The sequence below is a fragment of the Tetrao urogallus genome, assembly GCF_951394365.1.
Source record: "Tetrao urogallus genome assembly, chromosome: 6".
NCBI lineage: Eukaryota > Metazoa > Chordata > Aves > Galliformes > Phasianidae > Tetrao > Tetrao urogallus.
This window is the reverse complement of record NC_136819.1, coordinates 53,263,524-53,280,503: the sequence shown is the minus strand read 5'-3', so window position 1 is coordinate 53,280,503 and position 16,980 is coordinate 53,263,524. Positions and strand designations below refer to the sequence as shown.

The following is a 16,980-nucleotide window of genomic DNA, read 5'->3' as shown; positions in this document are numbered from 1 at the left end:
ACAAATATTACCTGACAGGGTACATTAAGGTGTACAAAAGAACACAGTAGGCAAGTTGTTCATGACCACAGTACGTGTGATCAGCACAGAGCAGGCAAATAATTTTCCTGACAGAAAACACTTTGAGACTAAATTCAGTCTCCATTTGTGATAACTGGAGACAAAGTTATCTTCAATTATTTTAAAAAGTCAAAAGAACTTTCACCAATTTGTAGAAATTGTTATTCACCTGCACCGAACTTGCACAATAAAGCGGAAGGGCAAACTAGTTTTAAGTTTGATTCTAATGGTGACACCAACTCTGCCACACTGAGCCAAAAGAAAATACCTCAAGACTGCTGAAGGCCTCATGCAGCAAAAGAAGAGAACATTACAGAACAAAGAACAATAGAAGTTTCTGTGTTGGTATCTGTAGTTAGCATTCAATGTCAATTGGATTAAGTTCCACGAGGCCTCCAGACACGATCAGAGCCAAGGATAAGAAGCAGATGCGATACTAAGCTGGAATACAGTGCATAAGTCACTGCCTGTAGCCTGCGATAGCAACCATGTAGATACTATATGCTATGACTCAACAGTTCCAAACAATATACTCTTGTTAGGAATAACGCATCCAAAAACATTGCTTGTGAGAAGTACCTCCTCTGCATCTGCTATAACAAATTCACAATTACTGCATCTACTTTGCAACACAAAATGAAATCAGATTCATAGGTGTGCAGTGCCATGCCATTGAGGCTATTGCTGCAGGACTCTCCCATGAGTCCCCCTACGTGCTGCACCTCCTCTCTAAAGAAATGAATTGCTTGCTTTGTAATGTTTCCAGATGTCTATGACAGAAGAACCAAAAGACAAAGCAATCAAATCATACATTGTTCTACTTACACATGCAGCACTGCACACCAGAATTTTAGATCAACACACTACCAGAGCAAGTGCTGCAGTCTCTGATCACATGAAAAACTTACTTAAGCTAAATCATCAAAAGCTGATTTTCCTACCTTGAATACTTCTTTTAAAGAATGCTTTACAGCCTTCACATGACCAGACTCCATAGTGATATCCTGAAGCATAGTCACTGCAGACTGCGCAGAAGTGGGCGTCTCTTTTTGAGCCAGGATTACTTGCAATTGGGCTTGTACAGTCATCACCATTACTTCTTCTTTTTAATGTCTCTCTGATAGAGAAGAAAGACGTTATAAAAGGAAAAAATGAATCCAATCCCATTATAGCTATGTAAATCTAGCAAAGGATTTTATTATTTTTCACATGCAATGTGAACGAGCAGCTCAAAACGTTAGATGTCTGTTCAAGGTGACCACCAATGCTGATTCCTGTAACAGTGGAAATGAGGAATAAAAGGAGGTAAGAATACAAGGATAATGGAGAAACATCATCAATCAAATGCTTTCATATATCAGAAAAATACGTATTGCTCTGCATAAATTAATAAGATGCATTTCTGAAGTGCACCGAGTTGTTCCAACTTATTGGAATTATTCTTTGGAACTCAATTAACATTAGAACAGAATAAAAACATGGAAGAACAACCAACTTTTGACACTAAGATCCAGTAAACAAACAGAAAGAGAAAAGGAACTCGGATCATCAGTAAAGCAAGTTTTAGGCATAGGAAGGACATCCACTGTATACTTCTCTGGACACCCATTTTCTTGGTAGTTTTAGCATATCTTACCTTCATGTCAGTACAGTATTTGAGCTAGAGAGAAAATATTGTCACATGCATACTCTCAGTATCAGCTTGACAAAAGGAAAGCTGTGCAGTGAACTTAAAGGTATATATTTAAACACAGAGGCTTCTCATGCAGAGTTCTTCTCATGCTCCCTTCCAGCAGTATTAAAGAGAAGAAACATCAGCTGGAATGAGACAGCAGGTTGCACAGTTTGTGAGACTTCTGAAGAGCAAGGGTACACTTCCAGAGTAGAAATGTGCTCACCAACAAGAGCAAAATTAAACAGAATGGTGGAAATATGTTGAAATTGCTGTAATAGAGACTTTAATCAACACATTAAAAGTAGACTTTCTGCTGGCTTTGTGACAGGAGGTAAGGACAAAAACACCTACATGCCAATGAAACAACTACCAGGTCACAAGAATTTGAGGACAATGTTCTCCAGTTTTCTAATAAAAGATTTGGGGGGGGAAAAAAAAAAAAAAAAAAAAAAAAAAAAGTGCCTCTCTGAGCAAATTCCCAAAGAGAAAAGTTACAGTATTTATCATGAAATGAAGTTACAGCAAGATTTTTTTTAAAGTTCATTTATCCAGCTGTTACAGGGAATAAAGGTGTTTAGATATTTAATGAGTCTGGTCAATGACACAAATACAGCTAAAGGATTTCTGAATCACTGACAAATTTCCCCCTCTGCTACGCTGGGATGATCAATGTGAGGAAAATTCCTTTAGAATAAAGGTACTGTATCATGCACACATCCCTAACAAGTTGCTAAAGCAAGAAGGAAAATACATTGCTACTCTTTTCTAATTCCCTGTGTTTGGGAGAAAAGCAGTTTGGCTTTCACATCAGTATCAGAGGTTGCTCTACTTAAGAATCAAGATCCAATTGTTAGAATCAGAAGAGAATCCAGATCAGTTAGAGAGCATCTCAGTGACTGACTGATAATCCATAGCAAACTATGTTTATTGCCCTCGTTAAGGCACAAAGCTGCTCCCGATGACAATAAAGAAACAGTACAAACTGCAACATCACACAAAAGAGTGCTGCTTTTTACCTGCCAGTCATCACAAGTGCTTCTTTATCTGCTTAAAAGTTTAGCTGCAGCCACTCTGCACACATGCAAACTACATGACTTCTGCCTACTGCAGTGAACAGCTTGCGGGAAGAGCAACAATCTGGAATGCAATCCTCCCACAGGCTCATCGGGCATCAAATCTGCTCATCAGCAATAGCTGTGGCAGCACAGCGGGAGGTTCGAAAGCAATTATTTTGTTACTGGTGTCTTTATGGACAAGAGAGCTAGGAAATAGAGAGTTTTAACTTATGACATATATGCTCATTTCCCCAAGGACACAGCAATCAGGCAGCTTACCCAGACAAACAGCCTCATGCACGGTTAGAGGTCACTTCCCAATGTACACAGGACTGATGTATTCAAGCATACTCAACAGAAAAGTGATCTCCCAGGTCCTCCAGAAAAACTGGTAGGTGGCTGTGTGTCCACAGTGCTCCTGCACCAAACCATGCAGGAAAAAGGGGGATGTACCCCGGCTGCAATTGAGGAGCTGCTTGGATGGAGATTTATTGCTTTATTTCTGCAGGAGGTCCTCTCTATTTTTGATCCATATAGAATCACAGGATCATTTGAGTTGGAAGAGAAGTCTGAAGGCCATCTAGTCGAGTGAACAGGGACATGACAGCTCGATCAGGTTGCCCAAGGCCTTATTCAATCTCTAATTGAAAGTCTTCAGGGTGAGAGAGAGAAATATAGTATTTTTCCATAAGGAGGATTAAGATTTTTATTTTGTTTTTAATGTCACAACTCGATTATCTAATGATCCTCATTTGCCCCACCCCTGGAGATGTTCATGCCAAGCTGGATGGGGCCCTGGGCAACTTGTGCCTGATGTAGTGGTTGGAAACCTTGCCTATGACAGGGAGGTGGAACTAAATGACTTTTTGAGGTCCCTTCCAACCCAAGCCATTCTATGGTTCTATGATCAATGGTGACAAGATGATTACCCTGAAGGAGAAGGAATCAGCAAGACTATTCAGGCTATTCACTATCTATCATATCTCTTAACTTGTTCTAGATTTCATAGAATATCCCAAGTTGCAAGTGTTTGATGCAGATGTCACACTTGGAAAACCTGAGCTGGGATTCAACTTTTTATTAAAAATGAAGAACAGTGGCAAAGATCTGGCCTGTCAGTTAGCAAGATTTGCTCCTGGCAGTCATTATGAACCATGATTTTTTTGTTCTTTGTTTGTTGGTGTTTGTTTGTTTGTTTGTTTTTTAAACCTAAACTATTGTACTTTAAAGAGAGAACTTTAAAGAGAAAACTAAAACTGAGAAAACAAAAAAGCAAAAAAAAGGATGAAGCAAAAAATTAACAGTCCAGATTTTATCACTTCTTAATAGGATTCCCTCCCACAAGCCACTGGCTCATTCATTCCCAGGAGATGATTCAATCTTATACGAATGTAAACCGTACAATGACAAAGGCTGAGGGTTCATCACTTCCTGTGCTCAAGCTCTTGCCCTGGTTAGTGCACCATAAGTCTAAGAAGTGTGTTAGCAATTGGAGCAAAAGGCAGTAATTATTTGAATCTCTTCCTTTCTCCCCTGACCATGAGCAAAATGCTGTGCAAAAGTCAGCTGAAGAGTCATTTTCAACTTTTACTTTCCTCAGCTTCTAGGGACAATCTCCACCACAACTTCTGGAAGCACTGATACCACATAACTGTGAATATTTCTATCTCCAAAGCACAGGTCCCCAACCCTGATTAACATACCAAAAATGATGCCACAGGTATTAAGGGACATTTTTGCTCTAAACTTGTAACTGCATCATAAAATTGAAATGCCAGCCCATCACCTCAAAGGAACCTCAAGATATTTCCAAGTGCCCTACAGATGGGCATGATTTAAAATAATTAAAGGAAACAGCAAAGGAGGATAACAGAAATAATTACGGCTTCAGAGCAGAGCTTCGACAATGTATGAATACAGTATTGGGGCACAGTGGGGAAGAAACTGACTTATTTGTATATAACTCAAGCAAGCATTGCTGGCCTGCACAAACCATTCATGTACGATCAGAAGCAGAAGGAAAACAATGGAACAGAAGATGTTAAAAGGAGGAAATTAAATTCCAGAAACATCTCCGGCAACCTTCTTAATGTTTTCCAGTACTTGTGAAAAAGACATATCTATCCATTTTAAAAATAAATCTTTTGTTTCTTTAATTAAAAACAATTTAGGAGATGAAGGCAGAAATCAATTTCAGATGCCATGCCTGATTATTCTTAAATGTTATATAATTACATTCTCACATTTCTTTTCTCTTCATGTCATTTTACTATAGATGGATTGCATGGAAACATTGGACCAACAATGAGGCTGTTTTTGTTATTTTCACTACCTGCAGGACATATAATACAGATACAAATAGCAAGGTCTGGAACTTGCATCACCAAATTATTACCATTTTATGCAAAAAATAAAGCAATATATATACATATACATATATATATACACACACACACACATATATATATACACATATACATATATATATATATATATATCAGCTCTACAAAGGCTCTAGAAAAAGCTCATGTTTATTTTTCCTTGGAATACTGCAAAAAAAAATTTTTGTTGAGCTACTGCTACAGATTAACACTGTTAAATCAAAATGTTACGCAGTGCAAGTTAAATAAATTTCTTCATATAAAGAAATTATTTGCAAGGATGGGAAATGTGTAGAATTCAGGTTTCTTATTTTAAGCTGATCTACAAGAAGTTCCAAATTACACAAGATCAGTTACAGCAAAGCAGCCCTCATTAGTACAGCAAATATTAACTGAAGTTTACAACCAGGGAAAATAAAGCCCTCTCACACTGAGACTCTCTCTTTATTCCTAAAGATAAAAATGAACTGTATAATAGCCCTAATTATGCACTGATCATAGGATGGCCTGGGTTGAAAAGCACCACAGTGATCATCTGGTTTCGACCCCCTGTTATATGCAGGGTCGCCAACCAGCAGACCAGGCTGCTCAGAGCCACATCCAGCCTGGCCTTGAATGCCTCCAGGGATGGGGCATCCACAGCCTCCTTGGCAACCTGTTCCAGTGCCTCACCACCCTCTGTGTGAAAAAATTCCTCCTAATATCTAACCTAAACCTCCCCTGTCTCAGTTTAAAACCATTTCCCCTTGTCCTATCATTATCCATCCTTGTAAACACTTGTTCCCCCTCCTGTTTATACTGATGTTTTTTCATACTCATCATTCAACCAACTCCCTTTTCTTCAACTACAATGTTGTTTAAAATTATTTATACCTTGCAATGTTAGTCTCTCCCTTCCCCCAGAGCTATTCCTGTTTCAATCCCAAGAATTCTTCCTTCAAGGCATAATCTACGAAGATGTAGTGTCACAGTCATTGTTCCCATGGCAATAAATAAGATGTTCACGACATTGAAGATCTCGCCAAAAGATGAGGAAAAGTACATTTTATCTCAGGCCATGTAGCCACAACAGGGAATTGCAATTCCTCCTTTATGTGTTTGCATGTTGAATTATACATCATTTTTTACAATTTCTAAAGACAAAGGAGGGGTTACAATGCATCATACTAGGACAAATGAACCATTGGAAAGGTCCAGCTACCAAATAATACAGTGATTGCTTGCTCCTGAGAGATAAAAATCATCCACAAATTAAGATATCCAATTACATTGATTTCTCTGCTTTAAATACAGTCATAAATACAGGCACAACAGTCCATAGGAACCCAAACAAACAGCAGAAGACTTGAACACCAGACGTACAGGTTTACTTTTAAATAGGAAGCCACAATGCAGAGCATCAGAAGGTCTGCTCTTGCCATTGGGTTCTTCCACTTGGCTTGGTCCACTATCTGGACAGTCCAGAACACTAACCTGGATCTGTTTTCCCACTTTCTCAGACCTATCTGTTTTGAAACGTTAACCAAAGTGGGAAGAGTTTGGATGATAACCCCACTCACCTGCTCAAGGAATCCCTTTATATGCTGGTGCTATTTAAAATAGCCTGTCCCAACTCACACACCTAACACCTGAAGCAGATATGCACTCCAGAACTGCCTCTTACTCTTCTACTCCAAAGGCAGACTATTCAAGTGGCCATCCTGAAGATTCCTGCAGTCCACAAGTCTGAATTAGGCTTACATTTTACACCTTAGTGCTGGGCAAACAATATAAAATCCATCCATTGCAGAAGGGATGTGGGTAGTAACAAAATTACTGACAATTGAACTACAGCCAGGACATGCTATTTTTCATATCGTCAATGACTGAAGTTAAATAAGGAGCCCTATGAACAAACACACAGTGAGTAAAACAGGAATTGCCCCTGCAACACCCTCTGCTTTTATGCATAAAAAGCTGTTGTGAACATGAATGGAATTATTTTGTCAGCTGATGATGCACGCACTTCTCATGGCATGTAACATCGGTGTCTGCGCAGCATGAAACAGCGTTTGTGCAAATTCAGTTCTGAGAAATTCAGCCTGTGAATCTGCTGCTCACACTGCCTTAATGAAAAGCCAGTTCAGAACAGCAACAAGAAGTGTCAGACTTTTTCTAACCACGAGGCGTGTTGCTGTGTGGCTGTTAATTCTCAAAACAAATTTAAAAAGATAAACTTCCCTTTTGCTTTTCTAAAAGTCTTTGTAACTATTTGATGCAGAAAAAAACCAAACCCACAGGAATTCAAACAACACTGTAGGAAAAAAAAATAATAAGAGCCTTTACTCCTTTCACCTGAAAGGACTTTAAAATAAATTCTATTTCCTAAGTTATATTAAAAAAGCAATGGCAAAGTCACCGGAGCAAATTGGTGCTTGGTGGGGGTTTTTTCTTTGTTTTCCAGATACACAGAAATACAACGTTTTTAAAAGTAATAACAAAAAGACATAAAGGTACTAAAGAAGCTGTAATTAACTGTTAGGAAAGTTCTGAAGAAGTGAGTGGCACTCACCTAGTGACGGGCAGCACTGGTTCAAGAGGTCTCACTTCGCACCACGGGCTCTTAGGCTGCTCTGCATACAGAAGTGATGACTGACAGTGCAGTGTCAGAGGGGAGAGGTGGCCAGGAGCAGACCATAACATGTTTGGGCTCGATGTTTGCCTCACAGATGCACTCTCAGAATCACCAAAATTGCTGGCTATGTTGTAATTCATCACAGCAGGACTGCAGAACGCCACTGCAGAATATTCATGCCTGTTTTCCACATAAGACGAAGAGATGTAGATTGGACTGTGTTCTGTTGTCAATGCAGACTGATTACAGCTGTAGGGAACTGGAGAGCCAATACCAGCAGGTGAGTTTTTAATTTCTATCTTATTGCATCCAACATCCTGAAGTGGCAGCAACTGAGAAAAGTCCTTGTGAGAAGACGCACAGAGGGACATTTTGATTCGAGACCAAAGGTTGTTTAAATATTCATCCTAAGAGGTTAAGGTGGAAAAAACAACAACCGTGAATTAAAAACTAAGAAAGCTCTGTCTTAAGTCTTCTCTGTAAAAGATATAGAGGAATTCACAAAACAGAAAGCACTGAAAACATTCTGCAAAAACAGATTACATACCAAATGTACTTAAACAGAGAACGTTCAAGTTTGCTACCTTTATGAAGCAGAAAGTTTTCTAGAACTTCCTTAAAATAAAGGTGACAACACTTGTTGAGTTCAAACATCATTTAAAAGTAATAACACAAAAATGTATAAATTGAAGCCTGAAACAAAAATGCATGTGACAGCTGGGATCCTAAGCAAAACAATTCACTGCAACCAGGGTAAAGTTGCTCCATGTCAGTGGCAGAATTACCCCGTGGTGAGTAATTGTGGAATAAGTGTCCTAAGAAACCAATTACCTTCAAAGAAATTCACCACCTCCCTCTTCTCCCACGGCAAGTGCGCTACTGAAGTATCAGCCTTCCTGTAGCAACACGAGTGTGTAAGAGGTGTTTTGGAACACAGACAGAGACTTTACCTTTCAAAATCATAACTTTGCTGCACATCCCTGTCCAGAGAGGGAGAAAGATGGGATGGACATCAGTAAGCAACTCTGTCACTGAAAGGTACTTGGATACAGCACCACTGAACAGAGCCATTATAAAAGCAGCTGTCATGAAATGCAGATGTCACAAAGTGCAGGAATTTCTGAGTTGACAAAGAGGAATTCAAGCAAATCCATCAGGCCAGGAAGTTTTATAGTTTCCTGGCATCCTGCACTGCCTTTACTGCCACTCTTCATTCTTCCTTCCATCTGAACCAGCAACCAAGGGACCCTAATACACCTGCAGAAACACTATCTGCCATATTTAGGTATACCCAAATTATTTACGGTAAATGAAAAAAAAAAAAAAAAAAAAGAAGGAAAAAAATGGAAAAAAGAAAGAAGCCACCAAAACACCTCCTAAGATATAAATCCCATCCTGGAACCATCAGTTTAACAGCAGCATTTAAGAATATTTAAATTTCATTCTTTGTTGTGGGCTTCACGTGCAATTCATTCAAGTTCCAGTTCCCAGAAGTGATACTCCAGCACACTTTTACAGATGGCAATAAGAGATTAACATGAAAAATCCTGGAGTAAATAAGAAGTCACCCACACTTTTGCTATTCCAGAAGTGACCGAAGTACGGCTGCTAAATATTCTTACCTTTTTTCATCTCACACAACCATAAAATAAAAGGATAAAGATTCAAACATATGTTTCCTGAAGCAGCAGCTACCTCGCTGTCCCAGAAATTCTCTGTTAAATGGCATTTCTAGTATGCCATCTTGGTGTACTGATATATTTCCTCACCTAGAGACAGGACTGATGGTAGAAGCATCACCAAAAAACATGGGAAAGTCTTCCTGAATAAAACTGACAGTTTAGGGCTCTTCTCACTTCACATTCCATTGATGAAACTGAAGATATACAGCAAAGTAACGAGGAACTCATTCAAATCATCTTAGGCACTTCAGACCCAGCTGCTGTTTATTCCTTTGTGGGAAACAGGAAAATGAATTATCTCAGCAGTGGTTCATATCCAGCCGTTGTTGCACTGGAACTCTGATGCAGCCAAAGCAGGAGAATGTGACCTCATTTTTCATACAATCTACATGCCTTATGTGCCCTTGCCATACACTCCTGTTTCCCTTAAGAGCTCAAAAAGCACTGAAAATCTCACATGTTCTTTTGCTTGCATTTTATGGACAGCCTAAATAATTTCTGAGCAGAAAATGATGGAACTGAAAAATCAGATTATTTTCAGCAGTGGTTATTTTCATAGTGAATACTACAAATTTGTTCAGTGAGTGCATAGAATTCAAAATGTATTTAAAGCTTCCGTGTAGGTAAAGCTGAGTACCACCTGGGATCTTAGTGATACTCCACAAGAGCATCCTTCAGCGTTACCCCAAATCCTTCTGAGAGAAGGACCTGAGAGGCATTACAATGACATCTCTGTTACGATCACCTAAAGATGTTCTGCTAAAATACTGCAATGGCTTTGGCAGCAGGCAACTGGCTGTACAGTTTCCCTCAGGAGTGTAGAAAATGCATGCACGTATGTATAAGCAGAGGGAACATAGAGTTGGTACTAAATAATGCCACGAATCCAAATCAGAGGCAATCCACTAGAGTGATAGGGAGGATAGCTGCCTATTTAGCAGGAGGCTTTATTCTCTCCAAAGAATAGCAGGCAGTACTTAGAAATATACAGAGGACTTAGAAGCAGCACAAGTCAAGTTTCAGAGGGAGGAGTCAATGCAGGCATGAGGAGTTCATACAGCCTTCCTCCAAAACACACAGCTTGTGACTTTTTTTTACTTTACTTTACCAGAGAAGGGACTTTGGGTTCCTGAAGGCTAAAGAAAATAGTCTTCATCAGACTTCAATATAACAAATAAACTACAGTAATGGCTTAAGATAATTAACTTGATTAGCAGAAATTGTTTAGCCATGGATGTACATGAGATCATATTGTTCATACACCCTTATACTCAGAAGATTCAGAACAGGAAGCCCAGAGCCTCACAAATAAAGCAAAGTTGCAAAAACATTCAGAACTGCACAGAAAACTGCCCAAAATAACTGCTGGACTGCAGAGCTGTACTTCTCGAGAAAGAACTGCAGATTCAGGTAACCAGAGCTTAAGATTCAAGTCTACAGAAAACAAACTCCACTAACATCAGTACCTCAGAAGGAATCACTAACACATTTAAGCTGAGGATCACAATAAGAAGTCACAACAGGATAACTTTGTCCCATTTCAGTATGATGCTTTCTTATCTTAAACACTACTCATTAAACTAAAATTAACTACTCTATGAACCAAACTGCTGTCCCAACTTCTCTTCCTTCTCTGAAGAAAGGCTTTTAAAAAATCAGAAGTCAACTTTAAGTACATTATTTAGATCCAATCTATCAGCACTGCGCTAGATCTGTACCAGGCCTAGAAACAAAACAGGTATCCATTATTTATAGAGTACAGCCTTCTTGACAGCAAGTGTTTCAATCAGGTATGAAACAACTGAAATGCCACAAAGAAAATAACCAGTCTGGCCAGTCCAGTCCAGCAGCACTTACCATTCACTAATATAGTACATAAAGAGCAGCATCCAAATCTGATGTAAGACAAAGTTCCATGGGCTGCAGTATGCAAAGCGACCACTTTCCATGAGTATGCAGGAGCAAAAATGTGATGTTGTCAATGTCATCCACAAAAAAGTGAGGCTTCTGCTCTTGAAATAGCTCTACATATTGAATTCAGTGTATGTTGACAATCACCATGCAGCGAACACCAGATCAAGCACAAGAATGCTGGTTTGGATGTCATAGTCAAACAGACACACGGGTAAATAATTAAGCCATCTGACCTACTGGAACAATCTCAAATGGGTATCTACATCCAAATGTTGGTAACTGCACATTGTATACACCAAATACCTTTTTGAAAGCCTTCCACAAAATAGCATTAGAAAGGGGTAAATAAAGGGAAGAGAGAGCAGGCTGTCATGCTTTAGAGCTTGATTGGAAAAAATACAATAGCTTTTCCTAGAAAAACACAACAGTCTGCAAGTAAACTTGGATATTCTCAGGCACTATTTCATCAGCATAAATAACAATGTGCTTAGAATTTTCCAGGCAAGACACATATTTTGAGCAATTTTTTTTCTTGTCACAAAGATTATTTCTTTCTCTGCTAGGTTTCAGTTAAGGCATAATCATTCTTCCTTCCATTTGAGTACATGTGATTCAGCAAACATGCATTCCACTGCCCCACAGCATGAGCCTCTCATCTTCTTGGAAAGCTTTGTATTAATGTTCTGCTAAGTTAAACTTTGTGCATCTCATTGCAAAAACAAACCAAAGCATCTTCGCAAGAACGGATCATTAAAGCAAAGTCACTGCTGATGCATAAAATAGCTCTTATGCTTCGAGTTTTGTGGATAACTTATTACTCATTAAACACAGCAGTGCAAGATACTGCCAACAGAAGGCATGTGAGCAAACAGGTTTATTATTTATTACCTGAGTTAAACTATAAGCAACAAGTAGGGGGTAGAAAGGAAAGCAAAAACAAAATAAAGCTCTTTTCAGATCCACGCCTGCAAAACAGCAGCCTGTTTCCAAAGAGATCAAGACCACCTCTGAAGAAAATACTGAAGATCAAAACCATAGGGGCAGGAATGCTTTGAAACATTAAAAGAACTCAGCACCCTTTGCCCTGTTTTAGCCTTTGTGTTACTGAGAACACTGACAACTTTCAGGTTATACTAAACATTCATAAATATTTCAGGGATCTGGTGCATGACACAGACAGGGACCAAAGGAACCAGGTTTGGTCCTGAGAGAAACACAAAACTGAAGGAGGGCTGAATTACAGTCTTCTACTATCTGAAGTGGAGTTACAAAAACTAAGCAAGATCATTAAACAGTGCACAAATGAGAACAAGAGATTAGTCACAAGTTCGAGCAAGAGAAAATCTGGTTGGACATAAGAAAATGTTCTCCACAATGAAAACAATTAAGTAAAGGAACAGGATATTCAGGAAGGCTGTGAAATCTTCATTTTCGGGAACATTAAAAAAAGGAAAAAAAAAAAAAAAAGGAAGACTGAAGAGAGGCTGAAAATGACCCTGAGCAACCTGACCTCACTTGAAGCAAGATATTGGATTCATTGCTCTCCAGATATTCCTTCTCACCTAAATTTTTTTATGACTGTGTTCTTTCACTACTAGAGGCATTCGTAGCTGAGGAAGTTCCATTTTACTTGTGCTGGAAAAAGAGAAGAATGACAAACGATAATTACCCAGGACACTGGCCACCTCATAAACTTCGTTCAAGTGAAGAACTGTGGGTCCTGTGCAAAGATGACACTTTATGATACATGAAGAGAGCCGTAAGATTTACTGCAGTAGGATAAGATCACTAGCAGGTATGCTTGATTCAAACCCTGGTTAATATTCACTACAGCAGTTTTTAGCCTTTCAATTTATAAACCCTTACAATGCTATCAGACCTCAGAACAGACTTAAGATTTCTATGACTTGCATTTCTTAGGTATATTTCTTAAGCTTAGAGACCTATAGACCAGAAATTAAAAGCCACTATCCTGTTCAAGAATATAAATGAATACTGAGAGATCTCAGCTCCTCTACTTCACATGCCATTACTTCAAAGCGGGCACTCGAGTACGTGTTCCATCAAAAAGAATATTTGGATTTCAGTGGGAAAATTCTAACATGCTACCTTACAAAAGAAGAATCCATTAGAGCTATTAAACAAGTAGCAATTATAATCATTAGCCCAAGGATTTTGAAATCACACTTCAACCTACAGCAGTGTCATGGCAAAAGCTAGTACAAAGAACATCACACTTGTCTGATAAAAGAAAAGCATCTTCTGATGCAAGGAAGGGCAGCAGAGAGCAGAACAGGCTGGCCTATAGCTGGGACTTGTACTTTCATTGAACAAGGATGTTTGTCTGCATCCAGTAACCCTGAAGCACACTTTGGTAGGGGATCTCAGCACAAAATAATTAATTTAGTTTATTCTTACAGGGTTAATTCTGAGCAGCTAATTCTTGGTTTGATTATCAGATTGTAGCTCTGTGCCAACAGCAGGGAACATACCAGTTCCTTGTGTCCAGGAAGATCACTTCCTTCAACCACCATGTCTCCCTTAATGAGAATGCCATATAACTATCATGGCTTTCCAGTCATTAGAAAATCTTGTATTGAGGGACATCTTTAATTTGTATGACTGATGAGAAGCAGAGAGTCGAGCTCAATCATCTGCCATCAGAAAGGGAGGCTACATATGGAGAAAAAGCCACATTTTGCCCAGTAGGGCTTTTACACAACTCAGTGGGTTACTGACTAACTGTGCCTTAGTTATTGGCATGGCAGAGACATGAGCTGGTGCAGGGGCTCTGACTTGATTCAAGTTCTTTTTGTTTGCTCTTACAATTCCACATCTCCCAGCATCAGTCTCTCCTGATGCTCAAATAAATAAATAAATCAGAAACAAAAAACACCGCTGTGTTTATTCCCTTTTCCCACAGCAGTTCCCCCATGCAAGTCTGCAAGGAGATACAGAAGGCAGATAGAGAACAATGCCAGCAGCAACGCACTCATGTCAGACAGAAATTTAGAAGAGGAAAAGGAGAAAAGTCAATATTTGGAAAAGACAAAACAACAACAACAAAAAGAAAGAAAACAGAAAATCAGGCAGTAGGAATACAGCAGGAATTGGCACTTCCTATTCTCTCAGGCAGCAAGACTGTCCATCTCACCTTCTGAGGAAAGTATAGACAAGAGATTCCCTGGCAGCAGCTGTCCAAAACCAGGCATAAAAACCACTGATGAGACTAAGAGCCTCCTGGCCAGCAAACAAAAAGAGTAAGGTCATAGCTGCACCCAAAGCCCAGCCCCCAGCAATCTACAGGCAACAAAATCAGTTATTTGGGAACATGACTTATTCATCTCCCCAGACAACATGAACTGGTTTAATTCAGCAGAGCACACTGTGCCACCTGAGGATCTCACTTCCCATAGCTAGAAAACATAGGATGGGGGTTTCTGCTTGGCATGTAAGGCAGTAAATGCAGGATTTAATTTCTCCTGGCTAAGTGGACGCGATGCACCGACCGTTCCCTTGAGCATGCCATGCCTCAGGCTCCTCAAATAACCTTTCCTTTGCAAGCTGTCTGAGGCTGCAGAAAACCCTCTTTGTTAACCTGCTGCTGGGGAGCCATTTGTCAGAGCTGGGTGACCAGAAGAAGGAAAAAAGCAGCAGTTTTTCCCTCTCACACCAATGGTGAACAGCCCTTACTCTACACTCTCCTCCCCTAAATAAAAGCATTTCTTACTCTGATTTTTCCACACAGTCTCATTACTACACAAATTATTTAAGCTGTAAATCTAATTGGCTTAACAGAAGAGTCTGTTTCACCACTGTCCTTCCAAGAAGAACATGCCACTTACAGTGCTCTTTTTCCATTCAGGCAGCCACAAAAGCTCCAAGCTTTGTGACTTGCTTCAGTTCTGCAAGTGCTCCAGGAGTGCCCAATTTGCAGTTTGCTCTGCTCAGCATGCAAACACCATTTATAAATAAGCGTTCAGTTGCTTTAGACTTTACTGCACCAAACAGTCTTTTTTTCTGTAGACATAAACATGAATAAATGACTATTGCTATAACTGGATGGAAAACAAATCTATGTATGGGCACGTATGAAATACAATACAGTTTCAGCTGTTTTTCTGATTTCCTTGTTAGAATTTATGTATAACACTGGTTCACTTGTATTCAGTCTGCTACACACCTTCCCACTGGAGGAAAATAGAACACTTTTAAAACACTTTTGTCCCTGCAATTTTACTCTAATTTCTCTTTTAAAAATCTTATTACTATTTAGTTACCTAATATCCAATTTTACTGATTTAAAAGACCTAAAACTGTCTGAGAAATTAGTAATTATGCTGTAACCTTTCTTCACAAACTCAATGAAATAACACAGAAATCAAGGTATTGAATATTCTTGACTTTGCAAGCTATGACACACTGTTCTAATGCAGCACAGAATCCCAAATCAGATATCTTTAATGTCATCCACAGGTGACAAAAGGCTTTGGGCATGTCTTAGTCTGTTAAAGACAAAAAACCTGTTCCAGACTTTTCTTATTAAACTGGACATGAGAAACTGCCTTTTACTGATCTGTGGGTAAAAGCCTGACTCAGCTGAGTTAGTCAGAATCTTGTTGTTTATTAACACAGGAGGGGAACCTGTCCAATATATTAATCAAGACAAAACTTGAATGCTCTCTTAATTCCATCTCAATAAAGCTAAAAAAAATTCATCCTGGGATTTCTGCTCTCTGAGCTTCCTATTTCCTGTCCCTAGAGGAATGGACCAGCAAGCACTTCCACGTGAATATTTCCTGCAGCTAGCAAAAGTGTGCTGCAGAAAACTGAAGAAAAGCAGGATAACAGAGTGGTTATACATCCTATTGAGCTCCTGGATCTCCCCACCCCTTTCCACCGCACATTTTTTTCTACTTGCCCCTTCAAGTCAATATTCTAGAACCAGAGCACAGAGTATTTGAAAAGAGCACATAGTAAACATGGCTTCAAAAGGGTTTTAATTAATACACTTCAATCCATTCTTTACCAGAATGTTATCACAGAAACTCACTGTCTGACTCTCACTCTGAAGGCAGTTCTGCAATTGTAGCTTTTTCAGACAGTCTCTATAACTACATATTGTTTTTCTTGTGACATTCCAGGTTATCAGGTTGCCAACAAACACGTTCACTGGGATGAAAAATAATCTTTCTAATTTCACTTTCTCCAGCAAATACTTGGAGGTCAAATAAATTAACCGGTTCTCGTGAGTTACAGCATTTCAGAGATCAGCTGTAAAGAAGTATCAGATTTAGTCTAAGATTTTTATGGTTATTTCTTCTTTAATAGTCCAAGGAAGCTAAACTGTTCACTTACACACATGGTTACAAGTTTGAGAACAGAGACTCTACCACTGTCTTACACTGACACTGGGTCGCTACCACTGTGCCTGCAAAGCGCATCGCGTCTTATTTAAAAAGACATAGGAAAGTTACAAAAGGAAAGCAAAAAAAAAGGAGGAAAAAGAACAGGGGGATGATTCTGTTTAAATTATATTCACAGACTTGTAAAGGAATTTTGCTGAAGTTCTGAAACTGCAAATAGAAGTTCTAAAGAT

At 39.1% G+C, this 16,980-nt stretch overlaps 1 protein-coding gene across 1 annotated transcript in view; it reads right to left on the bottom strand.

The window, feature by feature from the left end:
- Positions 1 to 8,156, bottom strand: part of ESR2 (estrogen receptor 2) — a gene marked incomplete at both ends in the record, with an annotated part of 29,409 nt that extends 21,253 nt beyond the window's left edge. The window contains 2 exons of the mRNA XM_079536870.1: positions 1,002 to 1,177; positions 7,723 to 8,156. Of these exons, the coding sequence (XP_079392996.1) occupies positions 1,002 to 1,177; positions 7,723 to 8,156 (610 nt within the window). The remainder of the gene's footprint in view (positions 1 to 1,001; positions 1,178 to 7,722) is intronic.
- Between the last annotated feature and the right edge of the window lie 8,824 nt (positions 8,157 to 16,980).